Source organism: Zosterops lateralis (assembly GCF_965231275.1).
Source record: "Zosterops lateralis genome assembly, chromosome: 6".
Lineage (NCBI taxonomy): Eukaryota > Metazoa > Chordata > Aves > Passeriformes > Zosteropidae > Zosterops > Zosterops lateralis.
The window spans coordinates 51,986,824-52,013,185 of record NC_139761.1 but is presented as its reverse complement, the minus strand read 5'-3'; the positions used below and the strand labels follow the sequence as shown (position 1 = coordinate 52,013,185).

Sequence of the window (26,362 nt, the reverse complement as noted above, 5' to 3'; positions counted from 1 at the left end):
AGAACAACTTTTTATTTCTTTGTTTTGCTCTTTATTTGACAAAAGCCCCCTGCCAATATCTGTGCTGTTTTCCCAGACTTTCTTGCAAGTGTCAGAAGAGGACCTCAGGCTATGGCTTTTGTTGTAAGGGTTAAACTACGGTTCAGGGTTACGAAAAAGAGGTTCACCATGTGCTGAATACATTGTCCTCTGCCACACTGAAAGCAGATTGAGAAGACAAATGTGCAAAAAATGGCTAGAGAACACAGCAGAGTAAGAGCAACCAGATTTAGCTATTTCTGTTCTCTGTTGTGTCTTCCACACACCACCAGGCAGACTCAACACAATCTAACTGTGCTTTTTGTAGATTGAACTTGAACCCTTCACTCTAATATTGCTCCTACCCTGCCATCTTGATTGAAATCTTTCCCTCAAGTTAAACAGTGCTTTAAACTGACCTCTCAGTCAAATCTAAGCAATGCTTTCCTTCACTGATAACCCACTCTCTGGCCCATGCAGTCTTAATCAAGGGAACACTGATAGCACCAGTGCTATCCTAACAGTTTTTCCTGGTTCTCAGAAGGATGTCCAGCTGTCCACAACTCACTGGGCACAGTGGCCTGAGAGTTTAGTTGTTGTACTGCAGAATGCTGTAAACCATTGCAGTGACGTCTTCTTACCTGTGCTGCTGTTTCTAGCCCCTACAGACAGCTTGGTCTGTCTTGGCAATGGAAACTCAAATGGGTGAGGTTTCCTATACTTGGCATAAGTTTTAAGTTAGGCTGGTGTTCTGATCAATTTGGTATTATGGATACAACCTTAACTACTTGGTTGGTCCTGGATAATAATCATGAAAGAATGCGAAGTTTTAATTTCTCCTCTTATAAGCCCTACAAGATGCAGAAGGATTCTGATGTAAATGCCACAAATAGAGAACTGAGAGAGGAGAGAAAGAGGAACTGCTTATAGGCCTAATTTTAGGCTAGCACGACCATCACAGGTGCCTCTAGAAGAAAAAAGCACTCCCAAGACAGAGCACGGGTTGGTGCCACTTGTCCCTCAGCAGCTCTGTTGGGTCATCCCTCCTTCCCCAGGGCTTCTCTCCACACTGAGCCAGAGGGGGAAGTGGATTCCACTCTGTGCAAGCCCAATTGTTAACTGAGATGTGTGTGATGTTAATCCAAATAGGAAAAATAAAACAACCGTAGAGCCAAACAATCTCTAAAGCACTTCCCTGCCCACACAGCTGTGGAGTCACGACCGCCACCGGGGCTGTGGGGACGGGGAGATGGAGGTGACAGGAGGACACGAGCCCGGAGGTGTCTGTGTCTGGGCTCCTCAGTGCAAGGACACGGAGCATCTGGAGTGGGTCAGGCAGAGGATAAAAAACTGAGCATCTCTCCTGTGAGGAGGAGCTGAGGGAACTGGGCCTGGACACAACAGGCTGGACTCGATCTCAGAGATCTCTTCCTAATTGATTCTGTGATTCTGTTCGTCCTCGAGAAGAGAGGACTGAGAAGGGACCTCATCAGTGTCTGTAAATATCTACAGTGGAGGTGACAGAGGACGGACCACGCTCTGCTCGGTGGTGCCAAGCAAAGGGACAAGAGGCAAGGGGAAGAGACAGAAGTTCCACCTCCCTGTGAGGAAGAACCTCTTCCCTGCGCAGTGACCGAGCACGGAACACGCTGCCCAGAGAGCGTGTGGGGTCTCCCTCAGCGGAGATACTCAAGAACCCTGTGCCATGTGTTCTGGAATGACCCTGCTGAGCAGGGAGCTCGGACCAGCGTGCCCCATGCCCCGACTCTGTGCGTGCGGAGGGAGAGGAGCCCTCCCCGCGGCTCCTCCGGGGCACGGCGGTGCCGCCCGCCATTGCCGCCCCCTCAGGCAGCCCCGGCCGGGCCAGCAGCAGCATGACGTCACCCCGCACGCAGGGCGCAGGCGCGGCGTTGCGGCGCGCGGCCGGCCCCCCCCCCCCCCTCCCCGAGAGCGGCGGGGGCCGTTCCCAGCATGCCGCGCGGCGCCGCCCGCCCCGTGCCCGCGCCGCCATGGAGGCGGCGGGCGCAGCCGGAGCTCCCGGCCCCGCCGCCCGGCCCCGCTCCCGCTGAGCCCCGCGCCCCTCGCCCTGCAGCATGAGCGGCGGCGGCGGCTCCTCGGCACCCGGCCGCTTCGCCGACTACTTCGTCATCTGCGGGCTGGACACCGAGACCGGGCTGGAGCCGGACGAGCTCTCCGGTGAGTGGCCGGCGGCGGCGGCGGGTCCGGCCGCGCTGTTCCCCCGCTCCGCTCTCCCCGCTCCCTACCCCGGGCCCTGCCCCGGCAGCCCGTGCCCCGCCGGGAGTCCTGGGCGCTGCGGCTCCCCGGGAATGCCCGGCGGGCACGGAGCGGGGCCGGCACAGTGTCCGGGCGGCACAAACGCCCGGCAGAGCGGCGCCGGAGCCGGGCCGGGCACTGCGCTTCAGGCGGTGCCAGCCCCAGCGCGGTGTCCTGCGCTCTCCTGGTGCGCTGCTGTATCAACTTTAACCAGGCTTTTGAGACGCTGTTAAGGCGTCTGATTTGGGAGAGAAAGCGAAGCTCATTCCCCTGTTCAGTGTTACCTTTTTTTTTTTTTGTAGCGCAGGGTAAGAATTCTCTTGCAGCAATACCCAAAAAGAAATCGGATTAGGAAGTGATTGCTCTGCTGTTGGGTGAGAATGTTCCCGCGAAATACACAACTAAACCCTATCAATCCAGACCGCACCACTGTGTCAAACCCGAGTTTATAAGGTTAAACATCAGTTCTGTGATTTAGCAGCACCTGGCTTCAGTTTTAGTCTCATTGTATTGGCCTTGGTTAAATCAGAGTGTTGCTTTGCATCTCTGACTGATCAGGAAGATGAAGGAATGTGGTGGTGAAAAGCTGACCTATCATCAGTTCTGATTTTGTGTACTTGAGCTCTGAACTTGACCAATAACACATTTTCTCGCCCCCAACCTTAGTTTTTAAAATCAGTTTGCTTTTATAAGGTGTCATGGGTTTTTTTTACATCACTGCATTTAAGCTGTCCCTCACTAAATTAACTCTTGTTCCTCCTAGAGTGGAATTCGTGTTATTAGAACTGACTTCTTGCATTGAGCTCTTCTAAACTCTGGCTATTACAGAAACTCTTTTTTTTTTCGTTTAATGACTTCAAACAAAATTTCTCCTCTGTCCCTCAAGCTGAGCAGTACCTTACCCTAAGAGAATTCATGTTTGTCTAATGTTAAAGTGGCTGTAGGCTACAGTTTGAGACTTGAGGAGTGAGTACAGCATTAACAGCCTGCTCTGTAATGGCACTGCAAATTACACTATCAATTTGATTTAAGAAATCTAAGAGAACAGAATGCAATGCAACTTCATTGAGGGATATCAGAGGGCTTTTAAATTAAATGGCAAATGAAGTTTATAGATCAAAAATAAGATGTTAATTTTGTGATTAATTTACTATAATTTACCTATTTGTGTAATGTGGTGTGAGGCTCACTCAGTAATGCTCCCTGTTCTTGAATAATTCTCCTCACATAATTCAATTTAAAACCAGCAGTGCATTACTTGGGGCTAGCTGTCTAATAGTAAACTGGAAGGTATCCCTGCCTTTTTAAAAATGCTCTGCCAGAGTGTGCAGGTCTGAAAGCTGGAACAGGATGTTCTTTCTGTATTTGCTTTCCTGGTCAAGGTCTGCACCTATAGTGTGTAAAACTGTGGTGTGTGATATGTCCTGGTCTCTGTTGTTCCACCATCGTTCTGGAATGGTGTTACTTGTGACAAGGTGTGGGGCTGGGGGGAGAAGAGGTGTTGGTGTTTGTGGGGGAGACAGATTTTTACCTGGTTTGAGAAAAGATCTTGAAAGAAGGCGGGGGAAATTTCCTATAATGTCACGGCATAAGGGCTAGGCGGAATTCGGGTGCGTTTTCTGGAGTTTGTTGTGTTATTAATAATGCATGATAGCGTGACTGATAACGCTTTCAAACTGTGCCTTGGGTTACAGCCTCCTCCAGTGTCCACTGACAAACGGAGAGGGGCTCTGTTGATTTCAGTGGCTTTTGGACAAAGCTTGGAAACACTCTGTACTTCCTGGACGCCTTTCTTGTTTGAATGAAAGGATCATTGTGCGCTGGTTTATTTCCCCCCCTCCCTCTGATTTCTGCGCTGCAAAATATCTTGTGAATCCTGGCACTGTTGAAACAATTGTGTCCGCGAGTGCCCATTGCCGGTGTCCGGGCACGGCGGGTCCCTGCGGGGCTTTCCTGCGCCAGGGCTGCCGGAGCGGCCCGGTGATGTCATCGCTCCCCTCCGCCGCAGGAGCCGCCGGCGCCGCCCCCGGGGATGCTCCGGCCGCACTTTGTTCTCGCCAGGCTCAGGGAGCCCTGCCTTTCAGGTGCTCTGCCTTCCCATCGGCGTTTTCCGCGGGATCGGGAATGAGGCGTAAGAGCAGGAATTGGTGCCTGGTCTGGTTACTTTGTTTGAAGAGACACCTCTTGATGGCGTTTTCCCTTTGTATGTTGGAAGCTTACTGAATAGCACAGCTGTAAATGCTTTTTTTCCTCTGAAAAAGTTGGCCGGCTGATGGAAGAGGCATAGAATATGTATATATGTTTGTTTTAATGCAGTGAGAAATCCTGTGTTTAGGACTTGTAGTTAGCATGGGTTAAGGAGTCTCTATTGCTAGGGCCTTTTTTATCCTTAAATTCAATTTTGGGCATCCTTTCTTATTTTGATAATTGTGTTCCCACTGGGTGACCTGTTAAAAAACATGGAAAATATTTGCCAGGTGGTAGTAAAACAAAACAAAACCCCCAACACTGGATGAAGCTTAAGCTCCAGTGTCAGCTGCTAAGCTGGTGAGAGGAACTGCGGTGTGCTTCCATGTTTCCAGATGGTGTTGACACGCCAGAAGTGATGACAAAAAATTTTCATTCCACTGCTGAGGTCTGTCTCAGGTAAATTTCCTTCACAGAGCAAACAACAGAAGGGTTGAGGTTGGAAGGGACCTTGGGCAGTTGTCAGATCCCACCCCGCTGCTGAAGCAGGGCCAGTCTAGGGCCAGTTACCCAGGACAATGTCCAGCTGCTTTTGGGTATCACCAAAATTAGAGACTCCACAACCTCCCTGTGCAACCTGTGCCAGCACTCAGTTACCCTCACAGGGAAAAGCTGTGTCCTGATGTTCAGATGGAACCTCTTGCATTTTGGTTTGTGCCTCTTACCTTTGGTCTTGGCACTGGCTACAGCCTGTCTCCATCCTCTTTGCACTTTCTTTTAGATATTTATAAACATTGGTAAGATTCTCCCCTGAACTTTTCTGTTCTGCAGGCTAAACAGTCCCAGCTCTCTCAGCCTTTCCTCCTGTCCCTTATTTAGGATTGTGGCCCCTTGCTGCACATGTCTGCCCTGTGCTGAGGGGCACAGAACTGGGCACAGCACTCCAGCTGTGGCCCCTCCAGGGCAGGATCACCCCCTCAGCCTGCTGGCAATGTCTTTGTCTGATGCACCCCAGGATACCATTAGCCTCCTTTGGAGCAAGGGCACCTTGCTGGCTCTTGGTCATCGTGGTGACCACCTGGAAATGATGAAATACATCGTCAAAAATCGACTGTATGTAATATAATGTATTGTAATGCTGTAACGTTATGATGGGATTTCTTAATTTAGATTGTATGACTATGCCCTGGCAAGGTAATGAGAATGAAGTTGAGGCTCATCTTTCAGCTGGAGTCTTTTATCTGTTGAGTTAATCAGATGTGATCTGAATGATGGTGGGAAACCTTGCACTAGATGGAACTGTTGGGATTTTAGTGGAAAAGAACATGGAACAAAAGGATTTTGTTTTCTCTTTCTCTTCTGTGATGTGTTAAGCTTTTAGCAATCACTTGTCAACAGTGTTTGTTTATTATGGAGTGGCAAAGCAAAGCGTCAACTTGCCATTGCCTTATGCTTATGTGAAATTGTAGTCTTGGGGTTACTTTTACAAAATACAGAACTCAGATCCAAATATCTGGACCCCATGTTCTAATTAAAATCTTCTGTTGAACGTACCTTGGTAGTCTTGAATGTCATATTGTAAAGATGATAATAGTTATTTCAGAAATAATAATGTTACAAAGAAGAAATAGTGTAAACAAAAAAAAGGCCTATGATCTGTGAAGAAAAGATTCATTATTTAATACTAAGATTGTTTTTAAAAAAAGAAGAGTAAAACCAATGACTAGTCTGTCACCTGTACTTTTTTCCTGCCTTTCTGCCCAGTTTGAACTTTTTTTTTTAAGGTTTGGTCCAAAAATTAATTTATTCTGTAGGTGGACTTGTGTTCCTTTGCTCAAATCCCTATCATAGTGCTTTGAGTTGTTCACCTGATCACGATCTTCATCCTTAGAGGAGAGTGAAAACAGTATTAGATGAAGCCCATTTGTCTGGGGAGTATCTTTCCTATAGAGACTCTTCATGAGCCTTTGCAGTGTTCATATTAGATCTGCTTTCACTCTCTTATATGATGATGTGACACAATTTTCATGATCCTTCCTCTGTCACAGTTTTTTGCATTTTCTTTTTAATGCTGTTGAGGCAAGATCTCTGTGCATGTAGATTAAGTAGCACGACATGACTGGTTATGAGTAAGGCATCTCTGTGCTGCCACAGGAGCCACTTGATTACTGCTAGTGTGTGAAAAGATGATGATACCTGGTGTATAGTATTCACCTCGCTCCACTCAAAGTTATTCTGACAGTCTCGTGTTAGAGAAAGTGTTTCTTCTCACCAGGAAAACAGAAACGTTGTCTCACTTCATTTCTCTGTGTATAATTGAAGTGTCATTATTTTTCTATTTTGCTGGCCTCAAATTTAAAATGACAGGTTATCTTCATGCATTGTTAGGGGTTGTTTTAATGGAATTCTGTATCGATATAAATTTAAGAAAAACCCCTGTGTGTATGATGACATGATTGAAGGCATTGGCCACATATATGAGCCAATAAATTGCTTAGTGTTTTGGAATTAGTGCAGTAGTTCCATTCTGGTAGTCCATGAGGGCTGTTATTGACACCTGTGTTCATTTCCAAGTTCAGCACACTTAAATACCTGCAGACTTTTGTTTTGCTGCGAAGGTATTTATAAGGGGTAGCTAAAGGGAAGGAGGAGGAAGAAGAAAAGCAAACTTAATTTAAATCAGCAGATATAATTTTCTCATTGACATTTGACCTGTTTTGTAGTTTCTTCTGTTAAGCATTGAAATTCTGTTAGGCATTTTAATCTCAGAATTAAGACATTTGGGGCTGGAACCAGCTGTGAATTTTGCAGTGGAGCCCTTCTGCGATATTGTTTTGTTCCTTGGGTAAACAGCTTGTGAGTAAATTCCTCTATCCTTGCTGTGGCAGTACCAGCACTTGCTGCAGAAGTGAATCGCATTGGTGGGAGCTATTGCTTGATTTTACCAAAGGCTGAATTGTTCTGTGATTACGGGGTTTTGTTTTTGGTGGTTTTTTTTCCCCTTCTTCCTCTCTTTGTCCATGTGGATGGTATCCATGCAAGCTTCCCACAGTTCCCGACGGTGTGGCTCTTCCCTTGGGGATTCGTCGCGAGGCTGGAAGGGAGCTTTTGCAGTTCCTTTGTTTCTCTGGGGTTGCTGACAAGGTGTTCAGTCCGTGGGAGGCCCCTGCGGTGGCTCCAGGCTCACAGCACACCTTGTTCCGCGCAGGTCACTGTGCACAGCCAGCAGAGAGCAACAACTTTTGGCTGGGCTTACACGGGCACATGTGAAACGTTTTAATCCAGATAATAGCTCATTCCACTCTTCCCTACCCCCTCTATCTTTTCCCAAGAAGCTGGAGCTGTTTGCCGTGTTCGAGTGCCAGAAAGGTCTTTTGTCTCTTTGGGAACTGAGGCAGACGTGCTGGGGTAGCTGATATGTAGGATAAAGAATGGCAGAGCTGATGTAAGGGGGAAGCAGCTGTACTTTGCTGAACTACATTTGAAGGCACAGTTTATTGGTGATGTTTCTGTAATGCCAATCTTGTCCTTATCGTATTCCTATTTTAGGTCAATTGAGCTGTGTGCTTTATGGAATAATCCCCCCAAACCCCACAAAACTCTTCAGTCTTCAACCCTTCTGTATTCAGTTATAAATTCGGTTTTCATGGAAGGCTCTTTGGCAACTTGTAGGGAAGGAGAAAGGTTACAAGTTCTTGAGTTAAGAATAAATTTAAGGTGCTGAAACAGTGTCTAAAGAACTAAAGCTTACAACTTTTTTTTTTTTTTTTGACCTTTTAAAAAAGCCATAGGAATTTCAACTTACTAAGGCAGGACGTACAAAGATGGGCTCATTTGGGTTTTTTTTGTCAGGTTTTTTTTTTGTTGTTGTTTGTTCTTTTTCCTATTTTTGGGAATTTTTGCAATTTATTTTGCAAGAGAGAGGCTACACAAAGAGCTCTTGAGTGGATTGTATGGAAAACACTGCCATTTGCAAATAATAACTTTTTTCCCCAATTCTTCAAATTATAGATTCTGAGGCTACAAAACACCACAACTGTTTTTTATCTGCCTTTTGACTTAGGGAAGTCCTACTTGAGTGTTCTTGGTAATGACTTCTCATAGTTATATTTGAATTCCCACTAACCTGAGGGGCTCATGTAGCAGGAATGATGCACATGAAGTGACAGTGTCAGAAGCAATTACTTACTGATGCACGCTGTGCAGTAATTACTCTCTCAATTTCTTGACAACCATTTCAAATTTGTGGTTTGCAGTCAGGTTTGCAGCGAACTGGAATGCTGTCCCTGTGAGGCTTAAAACATTATTGCACAGAGAAATTACCAAGCATTCCAGCACAAACTGATGAATGATGTAGAATTTGCTTGGAGTGTTTCTGCTCAAGGCATGTTCCTTAGTCTTTCCAGGAAAATGCTACTCCACTTACAGTTTGATGGGCAGGAGCCCATTGGTTTCCAGCTTTCCTGTAGAAGTGTATAATATTGACTTTTTAAATTAGGTTTTTTTGTTGGTTTTTTTTGCTGGCTGTATTGTCAGCCACAGTCAGGTACAATGTGTACATCTGTACTGAGTCATTTACATGTGGATACTGAAGCATTTTGAGAAAGCAACTTCATCTCATTTCATGGATAGGTGATCTAGAGACAAATAACATGGCAGGCAAAAGGAACCTTTTCAGAGAAAGCAACATTTCAGTATCTGAGTAAGGAAAAAAGGTTGGTTTTACAGAAACATACTCTTTGACATAGCTTCAGATGAGTTTGGAGAAGGGTTTTTTTGCAGTACAGGCATAAATTTTTAGGAGCTTTTCTACTATTTGCATATATCACTTGTTATTTGTCCTTAACTCGCTAGTTTCAGCAAGCTCCCTTGCCAATTGTTGTTTCCTAATTTTGGCCCCCAAGCCCAGCAATGTCCTACTGAGCTGCCATTAGGGTTGCATTGGGGAAAAGATAAGTCCCTTAAGTCAACAAGGTTGCTGCCAGCATAAGGCTGTCATGTCCCTTTCTGTCTCTTTTGTGTGTGAGTTCTGGGAAATGTCAAGTAAACTCCTTTTGAAATTGAAATGTGGAGTAACTCCTTCAAAAGGTTTGCTGAAGATTGGTAAAATTTCTGTTTACCAGTATCTTGATAATTTCTCAGGATTCTTTTGGCAGAGATTTTGTGGCAGTGCAGACCAATCCAAGTGTGAGATGTTGTGGTCTGTCTTTCCTGTCCTTACTGAGATGACCTTGACCACAGTGGTGATACACAGTTGTTCTAATCAGATTTTCATGTTGGAAACATGAGGGTTTTTTTAACCAAAGATGAGTCTTGCCTTGTGGACCAGAAAGGTGAGCTTGATAGGCTTACATGTAAAAGGGAGAGAGCTTAGGAGGCATGGGTGGTGAGGTGATAAGGGAGGATACAGCCAGAGCAGAGATAAGCTTTGCAGTTTGTCATATCTGTTAGCTGTCAGCACATCTGATTAATTTTTTGCCATTAGAAATCACTTCTATCAAGCACCTTGACTTTCTTACAGGACGTATTTTGTTTTATTCAGAAGGGGAGCAGTCCTTATTAAGGCAGATTACTGCAAAGCACTATTTTCAGAGGTTAGATAGTAAAGTGAAACATGCTGGCCAGGGCTGGTATACTGAGATGACTGTATAGCTCATCTTTCTGTATTTTTCTGACCTCTGTATGTTATTGAAACCTGCTGAAAGACTTCATGTGTTCTGTAAACTGTGTTTTTCCTTTTCAATGTAAAACCTCAGTGATATCTTGGAAATACTTGGTTGAAGGATTGGACAAGTGCTTCAGAAAGATTTGATCCTTGTGCTTTTACACAGATGTGTTTCCATCAGTCCTCAGAGCCAGAGGGCTATGGGAGCATAAAAAGTGGAGACATTTAGCTGGATGGGATGTGTCACTGTGAAAGGAGACCATGGTTGTTGGGAAGAGTTGTTTGGAATGGTCTGTGCTCAGGCTTTCCTGATGAGTCCCACTGGATCTGCCAGTCTCAGGGGGGCATGAGGAGAACAGCTGGTTTCTATATTAAATATGCTTAAAATATGCTTGTCTCCACTTCTGTTATATATTTTCAGTACATGTAAAGGAATTGTGTTCTATTCTGATGGTAAGCCACCCTTTTCCTTTCTTAGTGTCTTCTGTTGCACATATTCCAGATCTATTGTGTAATGGAAATAGTGTGTCCCTCCTGACCCCCATGGCTGAGAACACGCCTTTCATTGAAATCCTGAGGCCGGCTTCTGTTGTTTAGTTGGAAACAGACCTAAATATCTTTCTGTAAGTCTTTTTGCTTGGGCCTAGAACAGAACAGTGGTTTAGTAAAAGAGTTCTGGTTTTAGGACCATTTCATTGAAAATTTCTGCTAGACAGTCTTGATTAAAATATATTGTGTTTTATATTGTCCATCTGTCTTCCTATATTACATACAAAGGAGTACAAAAAGGAAAACTATAGGAAAGATAATTGTGTAGGCTGCTTATAAAGATGCAAGCTGAGAACTTAACTTGTTTATTTTTTAAAGAGCTGCTTTAGATTCTTGATGGTTTCTTCTGCCACTACCCTGTCCTGCCACTTCCTTGTCCCACCTCTTCCCGCCTTCCTTGAAACAATACCAGAACAATAAAAACAAAAGCTTTTGGTTTCCTGACCTTACAATCACAGAATGCAGATGGCCTCAGCTGTTTTTCTGTGGTGCTTTAAATTCATTGTTGCAGCATTTGAAACGATTCCCAAGTGTGTGTGGCAGTATGTTTTGTTATCAACTAGATGAATGCTGAAACTTAAATGATGAATGGGGATCTATTAACTCCTAGATTTTTGTTTGCCATGAAGGGCTTGGAAAAATTTACCTCTCAAAGGAATAAACGATTATTTGTACCAGACAGAGTTTACATTGAATATCCAGTTAGCAAAATGACCTTTTTAAAAAATTTTTTTTCATTTCAGTGAGTTTCTTTGTGTTACAAATTTTGAAATATTACTGTTCTTGAATTTTGGAAAGCAAAAAAAGATGGGAAAACAACTGGAACTTTAACAGTCAACAGATTAGGGTTAACTCTCTTTTGTTTTCCTCACCTTTTTAAAGTCTGCAATAGGAGGAATTTTATTGTCAGTTCAATGTTCAAAGGAGTATGTTCTCCTTGGATCGGGATAAGGGATTGTTACAAGCAATTGTGGGTTCCTTAGATGACAAACAGGAAAAAACCAAAACCAGAGCCTTTTATGACTGGTTATTTTCTTTGTCTTTTCCCTGCTTCCTCTTCAAGTCCTTCAGCTTTCCCAGAGGAAGGATGGCACTCCATCCACATGCATTTCACTTGCCCTTGAGATCCATACCTGTGTGTTTGTATCTCACATTCACACCTTTGTTTTAGAAAGGCAGGCAGTGAAGTTGCCTCCAAGGTTTTCTGTCACGGCAAGTGGTACCGTAATTTTATAACAAAGGTTTTGGAGGAAGTCCCAGCTGTGAGAATCAGATGTGGCAGCTCTCCTACAAATCCAGTGGGATGATGGCTGCTACAGACAATGCCTGAAACACCTGATTTCCAATTGCTTCAACAGCAGTGCTGCAGTAAAGTGAAAGTGACCCTGAAGGTTTTTCTCATGGATAATTGAACCTGCTTTAAAAAGTGTTTAAGTCCCAATTCCAAATTGGCCACTACCAAATTGAGTGGCCCAACCACCACTTCAGCTTGTGCTTTGCCAGGTGGTCTTGCCAATGGGGGAACGGGGATAGGGAGTGTGGGACAGAGAGTTTGTGTTTCAGGATAAAAGGGAAGAATTCTTCTTTGTGTATATCCAGGCAAGAGGTTTGCTGGAGAAGGGAGTTCTCTCTAATGAGAAATACGTGCAGCTCTGTTTAAGGAGGAGGAACTGGAAGGAAGGAAACAAGTCATAATCTGAAAGCATTTGTCTATTGATGGAGTGGCTCTTTGCTTACAGATTTGGCAGCTGCAGCTTTTCTTGAATCATGGTTTTTATTCCAAGAATTCTTGTATAATGAATTTGTTACCTTACTTTGCCAGACTTTGAATGTTTATTTCCTGCATTGTAGAGAGGTGCTTTTTTCCCTCCAGTTATATATGGTTTAATATTTGTTAAAGAAGGAATCAGAGAATTTTTCTATTTTAAAAGTAAACCTTGGCCAAATTTTACTGTATTAATAGCTCTCTGTGTATGTATTGAAAGGATTTTTCTTTAGTATTATAATAGGGTGTCCTGAAAAATCAGAATGATGGTGGTCTCCAGAAGGCCAGAAGGCTTGGCCTAAGTGCTTGTGTGGTGGGTGTTGTTTTTTTTTTTCTCTCTCTCCTTGTATGTTTTTGAAAGGCTAGATTGAATCAACAGATTACCCTCTCATTTCATATATATTATGGTTCAGGGCATATAATTTCATTACTTGTTTGATTATCCCAGTTTTCTCTTTAAGACTTGAAAATAGAATATTTTACCATTTTTGTTGGCAAGTTAAAATAGGGCAAGTCTTATTTTTAACCAAACTCTTTTGCATTTAGTTTTACGAAACTGATTCTTGGTTTGGCTATCTTTCCATCTCTTCATGCATCTTAAGCACCTGTATTTGCTTTCACAATGTAACCAGGCCAGCTGCTGGTCATCTGTCAGTCTGACTAATCAAGAAGTCCTCAAATCTCTCAGTGTACGTACTGTCCCCCAGTGCCTCCCTCTCCCCAGATTGCCTTTATTTACTCCATACTTTAACCTTTTCTAGAGTCTGGATTCCAGAAGTATGTGCACACTATCTGTTGTGCCAGTCAACTATTTTTATTTAGACTTGGACCATGAATTTTGGAGCTGAAGTAATTTTATGCTTGATAAACATAATAATTTACTGTAATATCTGTAGCCTTATTTTGTGTACTGAGCATGTTTTCTGGCTGAACTGGGAATCCTATTGCTGTTTATGACATGGCTAGTTTTGGATTAACCTTATTCCAAGTGTTACTTGTATCTTTGGAACAAAAGCAAATTGTATCTTTGAAACCTTTTTTTCCTTTGTGTTAGGCACTTTGACAGGCACGATTTTGCACTTAAAAAGTTCTCACCTGAAACCCAAGAATGGGTCAGATTCCTTGAACTGTGGTGCAGAAAGTGCAGAGGTAGAGGGTATGGTTGTGGGGTTCTGTAGGGTCTTCTCAATGCTAAATCCATTTTCTCTTGATTCTCTGTGCTGAGCAGCACAGGAAAGCTGCCCTAAGTGTATGGCTCATAGTTTCTGTTGCTGGTACAAATCCTCATTGTTCTTATTCATTTGTTAATTACAGCAATATGACTGTTTCATGTTGAAGCTGTTTTATATTTAGTTCAAGACATTCATTTTAGTGACAGCAGAAATTGATACAGGGCCTCTGTATGCTAAAAGATTCCAGTAAGTGTCTTTATGTGGAAAATATAAAGTTAATGTTTTAATTGCATGCTATCTAAGAATTTTTTATTTGAAGATGTCATGTATACAATAAATGTACACCAAGACAGAATGAATTGAATTAATAACAGGCTGTATCACAGGAATTTAAAGAAAGAAGCTGCCTGGCAGGGTGGAAGCAGCAAACCACTTAATCAGAACCAGTCAAGCTTTCTGGATCTTTGTTCTGTAATTATTTTGAGCACATGAGTGGACTCGATGAACAAATGAAGGTGGCAGCATTAATGAGGCCTTAAAATCAGTCTTGCACCACCATTTAGTTTGTTTATGGGACACTCTTTCTGGTAACTAAGGTAACCTCTTCTTTTTCTTTATTGTCATAGAGGGAAAATTGAGCTGGTCTACATCTGAGATAGCTGCTCAAAGGCATTTTTCTAGCTGGGACGCAGTGAGAGGTTTTTGTACAGTTCTTAGTCTTGCATAATTTTTAGAGTTGCAGCATTGCAGTCAATTACTAAATATTAAAGAAAAAATAGTAAATTGACAGCATGTTCAAAAGGCCATGATTCAGTTTAAAAAATAATTTGTTTATAAAATATCCTTGACTTTTTTTTTTAAACAAGTTTTCCCTTTCTAATTAAGGATAACTTAAGCCACTGTTCTGTTATGTAAATGGAAACTTCCTGGCAGTGTGGGATTTACAGAGAATAATGATTGAAATATTGAAGACAAAAAAAATCCAGGGTTAAAAACATTCTTACAAAGAAGCAAACTATTCACCAGGGAAATTTGAATTGTTAGAATCATGTACAAGTGTTCTTGGAAATTTGCATTAGAAATTTGCAAGCAGCGCATGTGGAAACATGTTACACCTCTGCAAGGTCATAAGTAGGTGAACCTGCAAGTTGTATAACCCAACCATTTTTCTTATTACTGTGTTGGGAAGACCCCCTTTTTTTCCCCTTTCTTCTCCTGAAGAGGAATACAGAAGGCAGTGAATCATATTTTTCCCTGGGTAAATCAGGAAAGAGCTAAAATTAGACCTTCAGAGTTCATTCTTTTTATTTCCCCTCAAAGCTGAGGAAAGCTTGGTAGACGGCTTTTGAAGGTTTTGAAGTCAATGTTTTAATTTTAGTTTCTGGACCTTTTTTCCCCTCTCGTTATAATCTTAAAGTAATATCCATTGATATGGATTGCTTCATGCTGATACTTCCAAAGCAATGCTGTCTTGCATGGGTTGGAAACTCCATGAGTTTGTAAGTCCTAATTCTCATCCAGTACAAGTCTCCGTGGTGATATGGCTTATGTTCAGTGTTGGGTGACTCAGGAAGGGACTGATAAAATTAGGTGTACTTGTTAGCTCAGCGTAGGATACTTGCAGTGCGTGCATTAGCTGTTCTAATGTGCTGGTAATTACGAAATCCAAATTACAGATGTGTAGGCCAGCATGATTTCAGATGGTGTAAATGAAGTTAGAACTGAAAGCCCGTCATGGTTCCATGCATTGCAAATAGTATTAGGTGGCTGTTAGAGCAGCGGTGTGAGCTCCCACACTGCTGTGAAAAGGGGCTGGTTTTGAGCTGGATCTTCCGAATAAATGTAATATGTTTCAGTTCTCTGGTCATCCTGAGCAGGTTTGTAGTCTGCTTTATGCACACAATTCAGTCCATCAGGTTCAGTTTGCTGAAAAGATGAGAGAGGGAGGCGTTGGAGAATTACCTACCTCTAATATGAGCTTTAATGTGATTAAATTTAATGTGATTGGTGCCAAGTGTCCCCCGCTGTGGTCTGGGACTGCTCTCAGCTGAGCTCTGCCTGCCCAGGAACAGCCAGGCCAAGTCTGCAGTCTTGGACATCCCTCAGCCAAGGAGACTTCCTCAGAGGTTGTGTCTAGCTGGTGACTTCCTTTTTGATAAGCAAGCTGACTCTTAATAACTTAAGTCTTTCATGCATGTCTTCTTAAATTACACGGTGGTGTGGTTTAGCCCAGCCCCACACAGCCTCTCACTCCCCTCCTGTGGGATGGGCGAGAGAATCAGAAGTGTAAAAATGGGAAAACTCACAGATTGGGATAAAAACCTTTAATAGGTAAAGCAAAGCAGAACAGGAATGAATTCAGCACTGCCCATGGGCAGGCAGGTGCTCAGCCATCTCCAGGACAGCAGGGATCTCTCATGTTTAATGGGAAGGGTTGATAAAGCGTGAAAAATGGGAGAGGAAGCAAAGGGCATTACCAGAGCCAGGTGATGGTTGCTGGTGTTGAAAAATCTATTACCTGGCATGGCAGGAGCCAGCAGGTAGCAAGCTGGGCCTCAGGAGGAGGGCTGGCTTCAGGAGTTAGCAGGTATTAAAACTCTAGTTCCTGTTTTCTTCAGTTCACCGGTTTCACAACCTCTGTCTGCGGTTTACTTTTTTGCTTCTCTCCCATTTTGGGGGATCACCATGAGCTAATTAAACTGTTTGTGTGGCTGAACTGGATTAATGAAATGTTAATCTTTGTTAACCCTTTCTTTATTCTCTATTTGTTTATTTTTAATCCAAATTGTTTCACTGATCCTGTTTTGAGTGGGATGCCACAGGGGGTGTTTTGTTTCCAATGACAAAGAAATTCTGAGATGCTCTGTTTCACTGTCATTTCCCTGCTGGGTGCAGTGCCAGGGCTGCACTAAACTGTGCTTGTGGAATTGTACTGTGCCTGGTGAAATTATATTTCTCTGTGATTTCATGATATTATTTACATTGTAAAATGCAGTGGGATTCTTACTGTTTTGAAGGTTTGATGTTGACCTGAAACTTCCTGACGTATTGCTGGGTGTTTACAGATTTCATATGTTGTTTCCTGACAAATAATCTTATAATTGATCACTGATTCTGATTTAAGTCCAAGGTAGTTGCAGCTTTGCAGTCTGGGGGACAGTTTGCATCTAGATTTTTGTAGAGCTTTTCCTCTGATGCAACACCTGAGTGGTAAATGTGTATGTGAGAAACATCAACGGTGTTTGAAAGAACTCTTTAGTCTTCAGCAGGCAATACTGTGTTCCATTAAAAAAACCCCAAAGTTTTCCTTTTGCATGGAATTTATGTAAAAGACAGAAATAATTTATAGATAAATAATTTCTAAAGACCTCTCTACTGTGATTTGGATAAGGAAATACTTTCTAGCCATTACTTCTGCTAAGGGAGAGAAATCATGTGAAAAGCATGATATGAGGTAGCAGTCCTTTGATAGTTGTGAAGTGTGGGGACTTAGGGGATACATCATATTTTTATCAGTTTATCTTCTCTAATGCCTTCATTTTCTCAGTTGTAGAATACAACTGTCCATTTCTGCTGGTGGGTTGGTCTCTTGCATTTGCTAAAGTTGCTCTTCACTTTTTATCAAAACCATTTCAATTATTCCTGAAATAATCAACTAACTGAAGGAAACAGAGATTAGCTCAGTTGGTTAGAGCATGGTTGTGGCTTGATCCCTGTGTGGCCATTTACTTAAGAGTTGGACTCAATGATCCCTGTGGGTCCTTTCCAACTCAGAATATCCTTTTAATTCTGTGACTCTGTAATTCACACAGATAGATCTCAAAAGCTTGAGTTATTTTTGCTGCTGGAGATGTGCTGCAGTTGGTGTTTTGCTATAGCAGGGTCTCTGTGTTTGAGGTATATTGTAAATTTAGAAATTTAGGGTTAATTGCTTTTTGCCTCTGGATGTAAGTAAATATTGTTTGTGGATTTTCCCCCTCCCCACTGCTGATGGCTGTCTAGTGACAAACACTAGAGAGGAGAGAAGGGGGAGCCCAGGCAATGGAAGTACTGGTGCTCAGGTTCCCATTACTTGTAATGGCAAGAAAACAGGGTGTCCTGTGTCCTGGAGTTGCACAGAACACCTGGGCTGAACTTTTCCAACGTTGCTGAGCTGTCCCTTGATGTTCCCTGCCTTGTTTCAATCAGTGTCTTTGGAAGCCAGCATGGCCCAGTCTGAAGGTCCAGTAGTTTGTGGTATTCCAGGTGTGAGGGCTCTCCCAAAAGAGCTGTCTGGAGGTGGGAGGCTGCTGCTGTGGAGGGGAAGAGGAGCATCCTGCTGAGCTGGCAGGCAGCATTCCAGCAGGGCGGTGTGGAGGGGTGGGAAGGTGCTATCAGGGCACTCTGGCAGCAGCAGTGTCTGTGCCACAGCTGAGTGCCCTGATGGATGGCAGCAAGGCCTGTGCAGGGAGGGTTGCCTTATGTTTCTGTCTGAATCAGGACTCAGTGGTTTCCAGAAATCAATTTTAGTCCTTTCATTAAATTACAGACAGACTCCAGCTCTAAAAAATTTAAGAGTGTGTTGGCGAGAGTGTCTCTTGGGAGGAGATGGTGCAAGGCTTCTTTAAATAGGTAAACATCCATTCAGTGTTAGGGTTTTGGGTTTTATTTAATCATAAGGGAACAGCAGCATCATGTATTTTGCAATGTTAATAATCTTAATGAAAAGGTCTTCAAGTCACAGATTTTTCTTTTTAATTTCAAAATGTGCAGCCTTGCACATAGGTGCATCAATGATTGTGCTGTGTGGTTTCCAAAGTCAGGAAAAAAATTGGCCTTCATATATTTTTCTCTCCTCTATATATGTGGAAGATAAAAAAAACAGCCAAGGAACAAAACAGCTTAGTACATGTCTGAGGTTTTTCCTCAATTATCTAAAAGTTGACATTACATCATCTGCACAGATGTAAATATAGAAAATAGTAGGTGTGTTAAATCTCCTGACATACTTTTAAAAGCTTTTTACAGAGGACTGACTTCACTTGGGTGTATGTTTGTGTCAGTAGAGATGTGGCATTATGTCCATTTTTCTTTCTGGGAGACTGAAAGTTTCTTTAAATGCTGTTTTTCATATTTTATGATAGTTTTAGCTGCAGAAATACTGTTATCTTTTCTGTCTTTGGTTTTGCTCTTTCACAAGATGGTAATATTTAAGTGAAGTTGTGTCATGGTTTTTCCTAACTATTCATCTCTCTATTATTTCAGATTTTCCCAAATACACATTTTTTTTTTTCTGAACAATGATATTATTGAATGAGAGTGTTGAACAGATTAATAAATAATGTATCTGTGTGGTTTTGTATGGAAATTAGCTGAGGTGTTGCTTTTTCAGGCAAATAATAAAAGCAATGCCTCCTTCAATTTCAGTGCGGAACTCCAGAGAATTAGCAAAATAGCTGTGAATATTTTGGGTATTGCGAGACCTGTCCTAGGTCCTGATTCCGGAAAAGTTCCCTGGCTGAGATAATATTTAAAACTTAGTTAAAGAAAACCCACAGTTCCCAGGCTTCTCAGCTGTCAAAGGACTGGTTAAGCATTCGCTGGAAGTTCTGTTTGGTTTGGTGTAATGTGTGTGTTGGGTTCTGTGTTGTGCAGAGACAGAGCTGTAACCATCTCTGTCTGTGGCTACGTAGTGGAAGTAATTGTTGTGCCAAATAAAGATTCTAACTTGGCTTTGGAATTGAACTTTAAATATTACTCTAAAAGTACGAAACAAACCCAACCAATTCCGAAATCAATTTCTATTGCCATGTAATTGCTGCATGTAAGAATACAAGAGAGGAGTTGGAGCGTGTTTTTCTTTTGCAGGTGTTGCTGAAATAGTTCGGTTTATTTAAAGCATATGATTTCATGCAATTGTGCCTGATTGTTAGTGCAGCTGTCAACAGCTGCATGCTCATTTAGCTAATTGCATTCTAGTAATATAGCTAAGCTTATTTTAAGATATGCAGTTGTATGTTTTTGTTTTTTTAAAGCAACTGCTCACACTCAGAATATTTACTGCGGAAAGTTCTGTGCTATCACAATGAACTGTCATTGCTCTAGAGGAAATTTAAGAGCTTCTACACAAGACTTTCAGCCAATCTAGTGTATGGATAGCACCTGTGGAAAGTTGGACCATGCCACTAAAATTCATACAGTTCTAAAGGCCTTGAAATGGTCCTGTCCTTGGGGTCAGTTTCATCATCTGCTCTTTGGGACTGTTTTGTAGTTAACATGTGAAACTTTAATTTCCCAAGCAACTTATTTCTACTGCATCAGTATTCTAGTTGTGTGTACAGGAACAAAGAGCTTCTCTTACATACTGTCTCCTTCCAGAAATATGTATGTAAAATGAGAAATTTGTAGGAGTTGTGTATGTATAAAAAGCATATTAGGAGAGAAGACTGTCATGCATGCTAATTCTGGATATTTGTATGGTTTTTACTGGTATGTGTTAGTGACGTGATCTCAGCCAACAGTATGAAATGTATAATGCAGTGTTGTTTTTATTTGTTATATAGCTTTATGCCAGTATATACAGGCCTCTAAAACCCGAGATGGTGGCAGCCGTTTCATTTCAAGTGCAACAGAAGGTAAAGGAAAAAGTGTGGGGAAAAAAAAAAAAAGCACTTTGTTCATCTGATACTCTTATCTTCATGGACATTTATGTGGTTCTTGACCTTCTAACCTTCTAGACTCTTCCTTCACAGCTAACTTCTTGCAGTAGATGGTGGTTTTATTTTTTCCTGAGTCTCTAAAACAAAATTAGGAGATCTCATGATGTCACTCGTATGTCTATCTAAAAGTTGCATCATCTTTGCGTTTTGTCTATTTGTGCTTTTCTTCAGTAACAACGTTGCACTGAAATTGAATCTTTAGCTACCTTTTAACGAGAATCTGAAATATCTGAAGAGAATTAGAGAATTGCTGTCATGACCACAATTTCAAGATTGCCAAACTTAAGGAAAAGCACAGATACTTAACGACATAGAAATGTTACAAAGCTAATCCTTGCTAATATCTGCAGTCTGACTGTATGCTAACAAACTGTCTTGCATTTTCTGTTTCTCTTAAAAGGAGCGTGTCCTTAATTCACTTATCCTCGCGTCTACCTGCTGATGTCCTGCTTTTTGGCCTTGTTTGTGCTTAAAAGGGGAATGAAGTATTTACTTCTGTATTTTTCCTTCATATGCAGGGGAAAACTTTGAACAGACTCCGTTAAGACGCACATTTAAATCCAAAGTTCTTGCTCGTTATCCTGAGAATGTTGAATGGAACCCTTTTGATCAGGATGCAGTGGGAATGGTCAGTATCACTTAATGACTTTTGGGGTTTTTTGTTACATTCTAAAGAATTAGTAGGGAAATAAATTATTCTGCAATTAATGAATCTTTTTTTGTGCATGATTTTTGCATTTAATAGAATGTGGTGTATCTTAATTTAGATAAAATGTAGTAGTTTTCTCAGTTAGGTTTCTGGTCTTAGTGACCAGAAAAATACTTTCCTTTATGTGGCTTTGTATTTTATTATTTTACTCATGTCGAGGCTGGTAACAAAATAATTATGAGTTTCAAGAGAAACTGCATGCAGCCCTTTTGATACATTCCTTTTGTTTTTCTGATTTAGACCCATACCACTGTATTGTGCAGAAATGTAACACTTAATAGAATTTAAAGGGAAATGCGATGGCAGTCTGTGGATTCTAAATCCCATTTTCACCAATGCTTCTGCAGATGGGGGGAGAGAGAAAAACCTTTTTTAATGGATACTGTCTCCCCTTCTCCTTTTCTGTAGCTGTGTATGCCTAAAGGGCTTGCTTTCAAGACACAAGCAGATTCCAGAGAACCTCAGTTCCACTCCTTTATTATTACCCGTGAAGATGGCTCGCGGACATTTGGATTTTCCCTCACGTTTTTTGAGGAAGTCACTAGCAAACAGATCTGCAGTGCAATGCAGACGTTGTATCATATGCACAATGCCGAATATGACATTCTTCATGCTCCACCCACCAATGACAAGGAGAGCTGCAGCAGCACTGGGGACTGCAATGGCACCTCTGTCTCAAAGCTACAGCGATTTAACTCCTATGACATCAGCAGAGACACTCTCTATGTCTCAAAGTGCATTTGTCTGATTACTCCAATGTCTTTCATGAAAGCATGCAAGAAAGTTCTGGAACAGCTTCACCAAGCAGTGACTTCACCTCAGCCACCACCGCTACCTTTAGAAAGCTACATCTACAACATTCTCTATGAGGTTCCTCTTCCTCCAGCTGGAAGGTCATTGAAATTTTCAGGTGTTTATGGACCAATTATCTGCCAGAGGCCAAGCACCAGTGAACTCCCATTGTTTGATTTTCCAGTTAAAGAAGTTTTTGAATTGCTTGGAGTAGAAAATGTGGTTCAACTCTTTACCTGTGCCCTTCTGGAGTTTCAGATACTGCTTTATTCACAGCGTGAGTACTTAGGTTTCGTTTTCTTATCTTGTTGTATTCGCACAAGGTCTTATTGTGTCTTGAATTCTAAAAACACCACAAACAACAGAATAGCTGGATTGAAGTGACATGAACATGCTGTTGCAGTCTGGCTGATCTGTGTGCAGGTCTTAAGGTAAAATACTGGAGTTTTAAGGAGAGTGTTGCATTGGTTCCTGTTGTTAGACACCTAAACTTAAAACTGGGTTTTCACATCGTCTCCTCTATTCATGGTTTGGCTGACTCCTTTATTGTTGGCTCTGGAACTGTGCTACTGGATAGAGCAGTTTGCCTTCTTCCATGTTCCTGTCCAGCTGCTCAGCTGAATTCCCTGCTATCTCTGCAGAGCTAGCCATGCATTTTGAAAAGATACACAGTTAATTATACATCTGGTTCTGAAGAAGAGTTAATCATGCTAATACAATTTTCTCGTGGAGTACCCAAAGTCACATTTCAGTTGTTACTTTGAAAGATAAGTACCTGAAAAAAGTTTCGACTGCACTGAAATACCAAATCTTCTTTAAGGCCTTGAAACAGTTACAGCTGAAGCCATGGAGCTAAAGCTTGCTGTAAAGAGGACAGGCAGCAACTGAGCTAAAATAGAATGTTTATCAATTAGTGAGTAGTGTGGGAGTGCCATCTATTTTATGTGTTGAAATTTGTGGATACTGGCCTTCTTACTCCACATCCTGTTGCTCTAACACACAGTATGGGGAATTATGCCAAAAGAAAATTTCTCTGCCTTTTTTTTTTTTTTTTTTCCCCAAGCTGAATATCATTAGTCCAGGCTGACCCATTCAAAATGGTGTGGCTTGAACAGACAGCCTGCATTTTGAGCACTACTTTATAGTAATGGTTAGGAAGCTGAAAAGACCCCGAGACAAAACCAGGGCTAGTCCATAGTGTTATTGAAATTTGTTTTCAGTGTTTATTCCTCTTGAGTTGTCACTGAAATAAGTAGAATACAAATGGTAACTATTTAGAAAATATAATCTGCATTTATCAGTAACCTTCTCCAAGCATAAAGTACAGATTTTGTGTTAAGTGTGGTAAGATCTGTGCATAGTCTAAAGCCAAGGATGGATTTGTGTGTAGTCAGGGTGATTAAATGTCTGTAATGGCAGCAGGGCATTATATCAGAGTTGTGTCATTGTATAGACTCTGTGAACTGGAAGAGAAGATTCAGTCAAATCAAGATCAGATACAGTCAAAAAGCTTACTGAACTCTGTAGTGATTACTCTCTTGGATTGGAAAAAAACCAAATTGCTCTGCTTATTGTTCATAGCAAATCTAGAAATACTTGTCTAGCAGACAAAATTCTTTTGTGATTTCCCCTGAAGTGGATTAGGCATTTATGTGTTTGGATTTTGGGAGAGTTTCTGTGGATACCTGTGTCCCACCAGTGGAGGACTCAAACATCAGCACTTCCATCTGAAGAAGGGTGTGGTTGTGTTGGCCTGTAGAGGTGTCTGGAATTCCTGTGATGGGTTGGAAACTCCACTGAAAAGCCACTGTGCATCACCATGTGGGAACAGTGCTCCTGGTGCTCTTTCCAGGCCATCACCTTGTGAGTGCTCTTGTTCCGGGCTGGAGCTCAGCTCACTTCTAGGCTTAGTCTGCTGTATTCTGGCTTCTCTTTCCAAGCCCTTTTAATAGGTTCAGCTTTCTGTCTTGGGCCCTTTCCAGGTGTCTAATCAGTGGTTAATTAAAGAAGCTTAAAACAGCCCTGGAACACTTGAGTTTCTTGTTTGCAGGCAGAGATGTTTGGAGTTCAGAGGGATGAGGGATCAGTTAGGACAGTTTCTGCCCACTGTTTCCCTGCCTCACCCCAAGCTTTAGCTGAGTTGGGCTGTGTTGTACATTATGGAGGTGTCTTGTTTCTCTGTCAAGTTCTTACCTTAGTTTTTGGCTGACAAGTCTTCTTTCAGTAGAAAAAGAATTTTAGTTGTTTGCTGACTTTTGACCCTTAGGTTTGGTGAATTGGCTGCAGCAGTGCCTTCTCATTAATAGTAGCCAATTTTTTTTTTTTTTGAAACATAGCTTCTCTTAAGGACTTTCTGAGGGATTTAATCCCTGTGCTTTTTGTTTGTTTATTTCTGTTGTTCTTTTCAATTGGAATATGCTCCTAATATATTCTGCTTTCTTCAGTATGGTTGAGTATCATCTGTTTTTTGGTGTTTGTAAACCAGGAAATATTGAATGGAGATACAGGTGATGGTGCACTCAGTTCTAAGTGGAATCAGAAATGGCTTTACTTTTGTAAAGGCTTTTTCATGTTCTTACCAGTGTGAGGTCTAGGTTGTCCTTCAGAATGTAAATACTGAGTTTTTAATGTCCTTTGAGTTTGTTATAAATCTCTTGGTGCTCAAACCCATGATAGCTGAGGTGACTGAGATAATTTCTTGTTCTCCTAGGTCAGATGAGATTATGATACTCATTGTGTGGATTTAGATTTAGAGCAGTACGTGTCAGGATCAGCGGATTTGTAAGATGTACTTGAAAAAATACCACAACAACAAACACACCCAAAATAATGAAAGACCACTAAAATAAAAACCAAACCCTGAACCTCTTGGAGGTCTGCTGGAGCTAGATGATCTTGAGAGCCCTTCCAACTCAAACCTTTCCACGATTATATGTTTCTATGAATTTGTTGCCAAGTGCAATCCTTTTTGAAGCAAATTATTTTAGTGTTTTAAGTTTCAGTCAGTCCTTGGAGTAGGAGTAACTTAACTTGGCAGTGAAAGTGTTTTGGTTTAAGATTCCTTTGACATGTTTCTGACTTGATGCTTCTGGAAATTCTTCTTTTGTCCCACTATGTTGGCACAGCCTTGTGTATTTTGGATCACTGTAAGCCAAGTGTAGGGAATGAATGCCTCAATTTGATTGTCCTGTTAAGAGACCTGTCTACCATTTGGAAAAAAGTCAGAGGCCTGTAAGAAAGGGAAGAATTTGAGAATACTAGGGCTGAGGAACTCTGGAAGGAGTCAGTGGTGCTGGAGGCCTGTGGGAAGTGCCCTTGCCAGATATTCTGTGGGAGGTGGTTTGCATTCCTGCAAATTATATTGCTCTTGTAGCTGTGAAATAGACTTACTCCTTATCTCAGAGAGCACCTAGAGCTCTTCTGAAAAGTGTGTACTGAGTTAAGACAGCTGTGAAATCTGCTTGGAGGTGATTTTTCTAAACAGCTAAAAACAAAAAAAGGAGAAATGTAATGCACTGCTGCCACAGACTGTGATCTAGGACAGTTTTATTTTCTGGGTGGCAGCTGTCTGCTGCCATTTTACAGCACAAATAAGGGTTTTTTTTTTCCTGCTTTGCCTTTGAATCACTCCTCCCCATCTTTGTTTTGCTTGTTTAAAATTAAGTTCATTCTGGAGATTTTAAGTATTAGTTTAATATCTCTGCAGTATTACTCCTGTGCTGCCTAACTCTGATCTCTTACACAGGACACTTTCTCATTATGCCTCCTGTGGTTTAGGAACCTTGCTGCTTTGAGTCCCACTGTCAGGCTTAGAACAGGAGATACTTCCCTCCACTGCTTCTGCTAACCACAGCTGGTCCTTACTGCAGTTACAGGGTTTTTGGAGTGACTTTTGAGTTACTTGATAAATATCACAGTATTTCATTGTGATCCATGAAGTAGATGAAAAGGAAGATTAAAAGGAAAAAATGTTCCAAAATGTGATTGTATAATTGTTTCAAATTTGGCTGAGTCAGAGGATTTCTGTAGGCACTTGACAGACTTCTCTCTGGTAGAATGTGAAAATGGGGAGGTGGAGTTATGATTCTTAGAGCTGCCAGCTTTCTGCCACCCTGTTCCTCTTTTTCCAGGCACAGGACCTCTCAATTTCTTGTCGTTTTTTAATCTTCTACAGATAAATACTACTGTGCAACTTTTCATACACACTTTAAGACATAATGTATTTTATTCATAGCAATTGGTTGGAATAACAAATCATGCTTTTTCTGTTCTTAAGTGACCATATTAAAAAAGTATTGGATTTTCTTTTCCTTGCATGGTGACCAGTTAAACACTTTCCCATCTCACAGTGCCCTATGTCATATGTCATTATTTCCCTACCAGTGCTTGTGTACAATACGATGCCAAAAGATCCTGTCATTGACACCACAACAAGCACATTCTGATTTCAAGGACAAGAGCAACAGCACTGCTGAAACACTTCTTCACTTCTTTTAGTCTTTCTGTTGTTGTTACTTTTAAATCTTCTGTAAT

The 26,362-nt window shown here is 41.7% G+C and overlaps 1 protein-coding gene across 2 annotated transcripts in view; it reads left to right on the top strand.

The window, feature by feature from the left end:
- Positions 1-2,111: 2,111 nt before the first annotated feature.
- DENND5A (DENN domain containing 5A) overlaps positions 2,112-26,362 on the top strand; it is a gene marked incomplete at its 5' end in the record, with an annotated part of 63,456 nt that continues 39,205 nt past the window's right edge. For both annotated transcript variants that reach the window (XM_083864294.1, XM_083864295.1), the window contains 4 exons: positions 2,112-2,214; positions 20,173-20,244; positions 20,847-20,956; positions 21,446-22,106. In XM_083864294.1, the coding sequence (XP_083720420.1) occupies positions 2,112-2,214; positions 20,173-20,244; positions 20,847-20,956; positions 21,446-22,106 (946 nt within the window). The remainder of the gene's footprint in view (positions 2,215-20,172; positions 20,245-20,846; positions 20,957-21,445; positions 22,107-26,362) is intronic.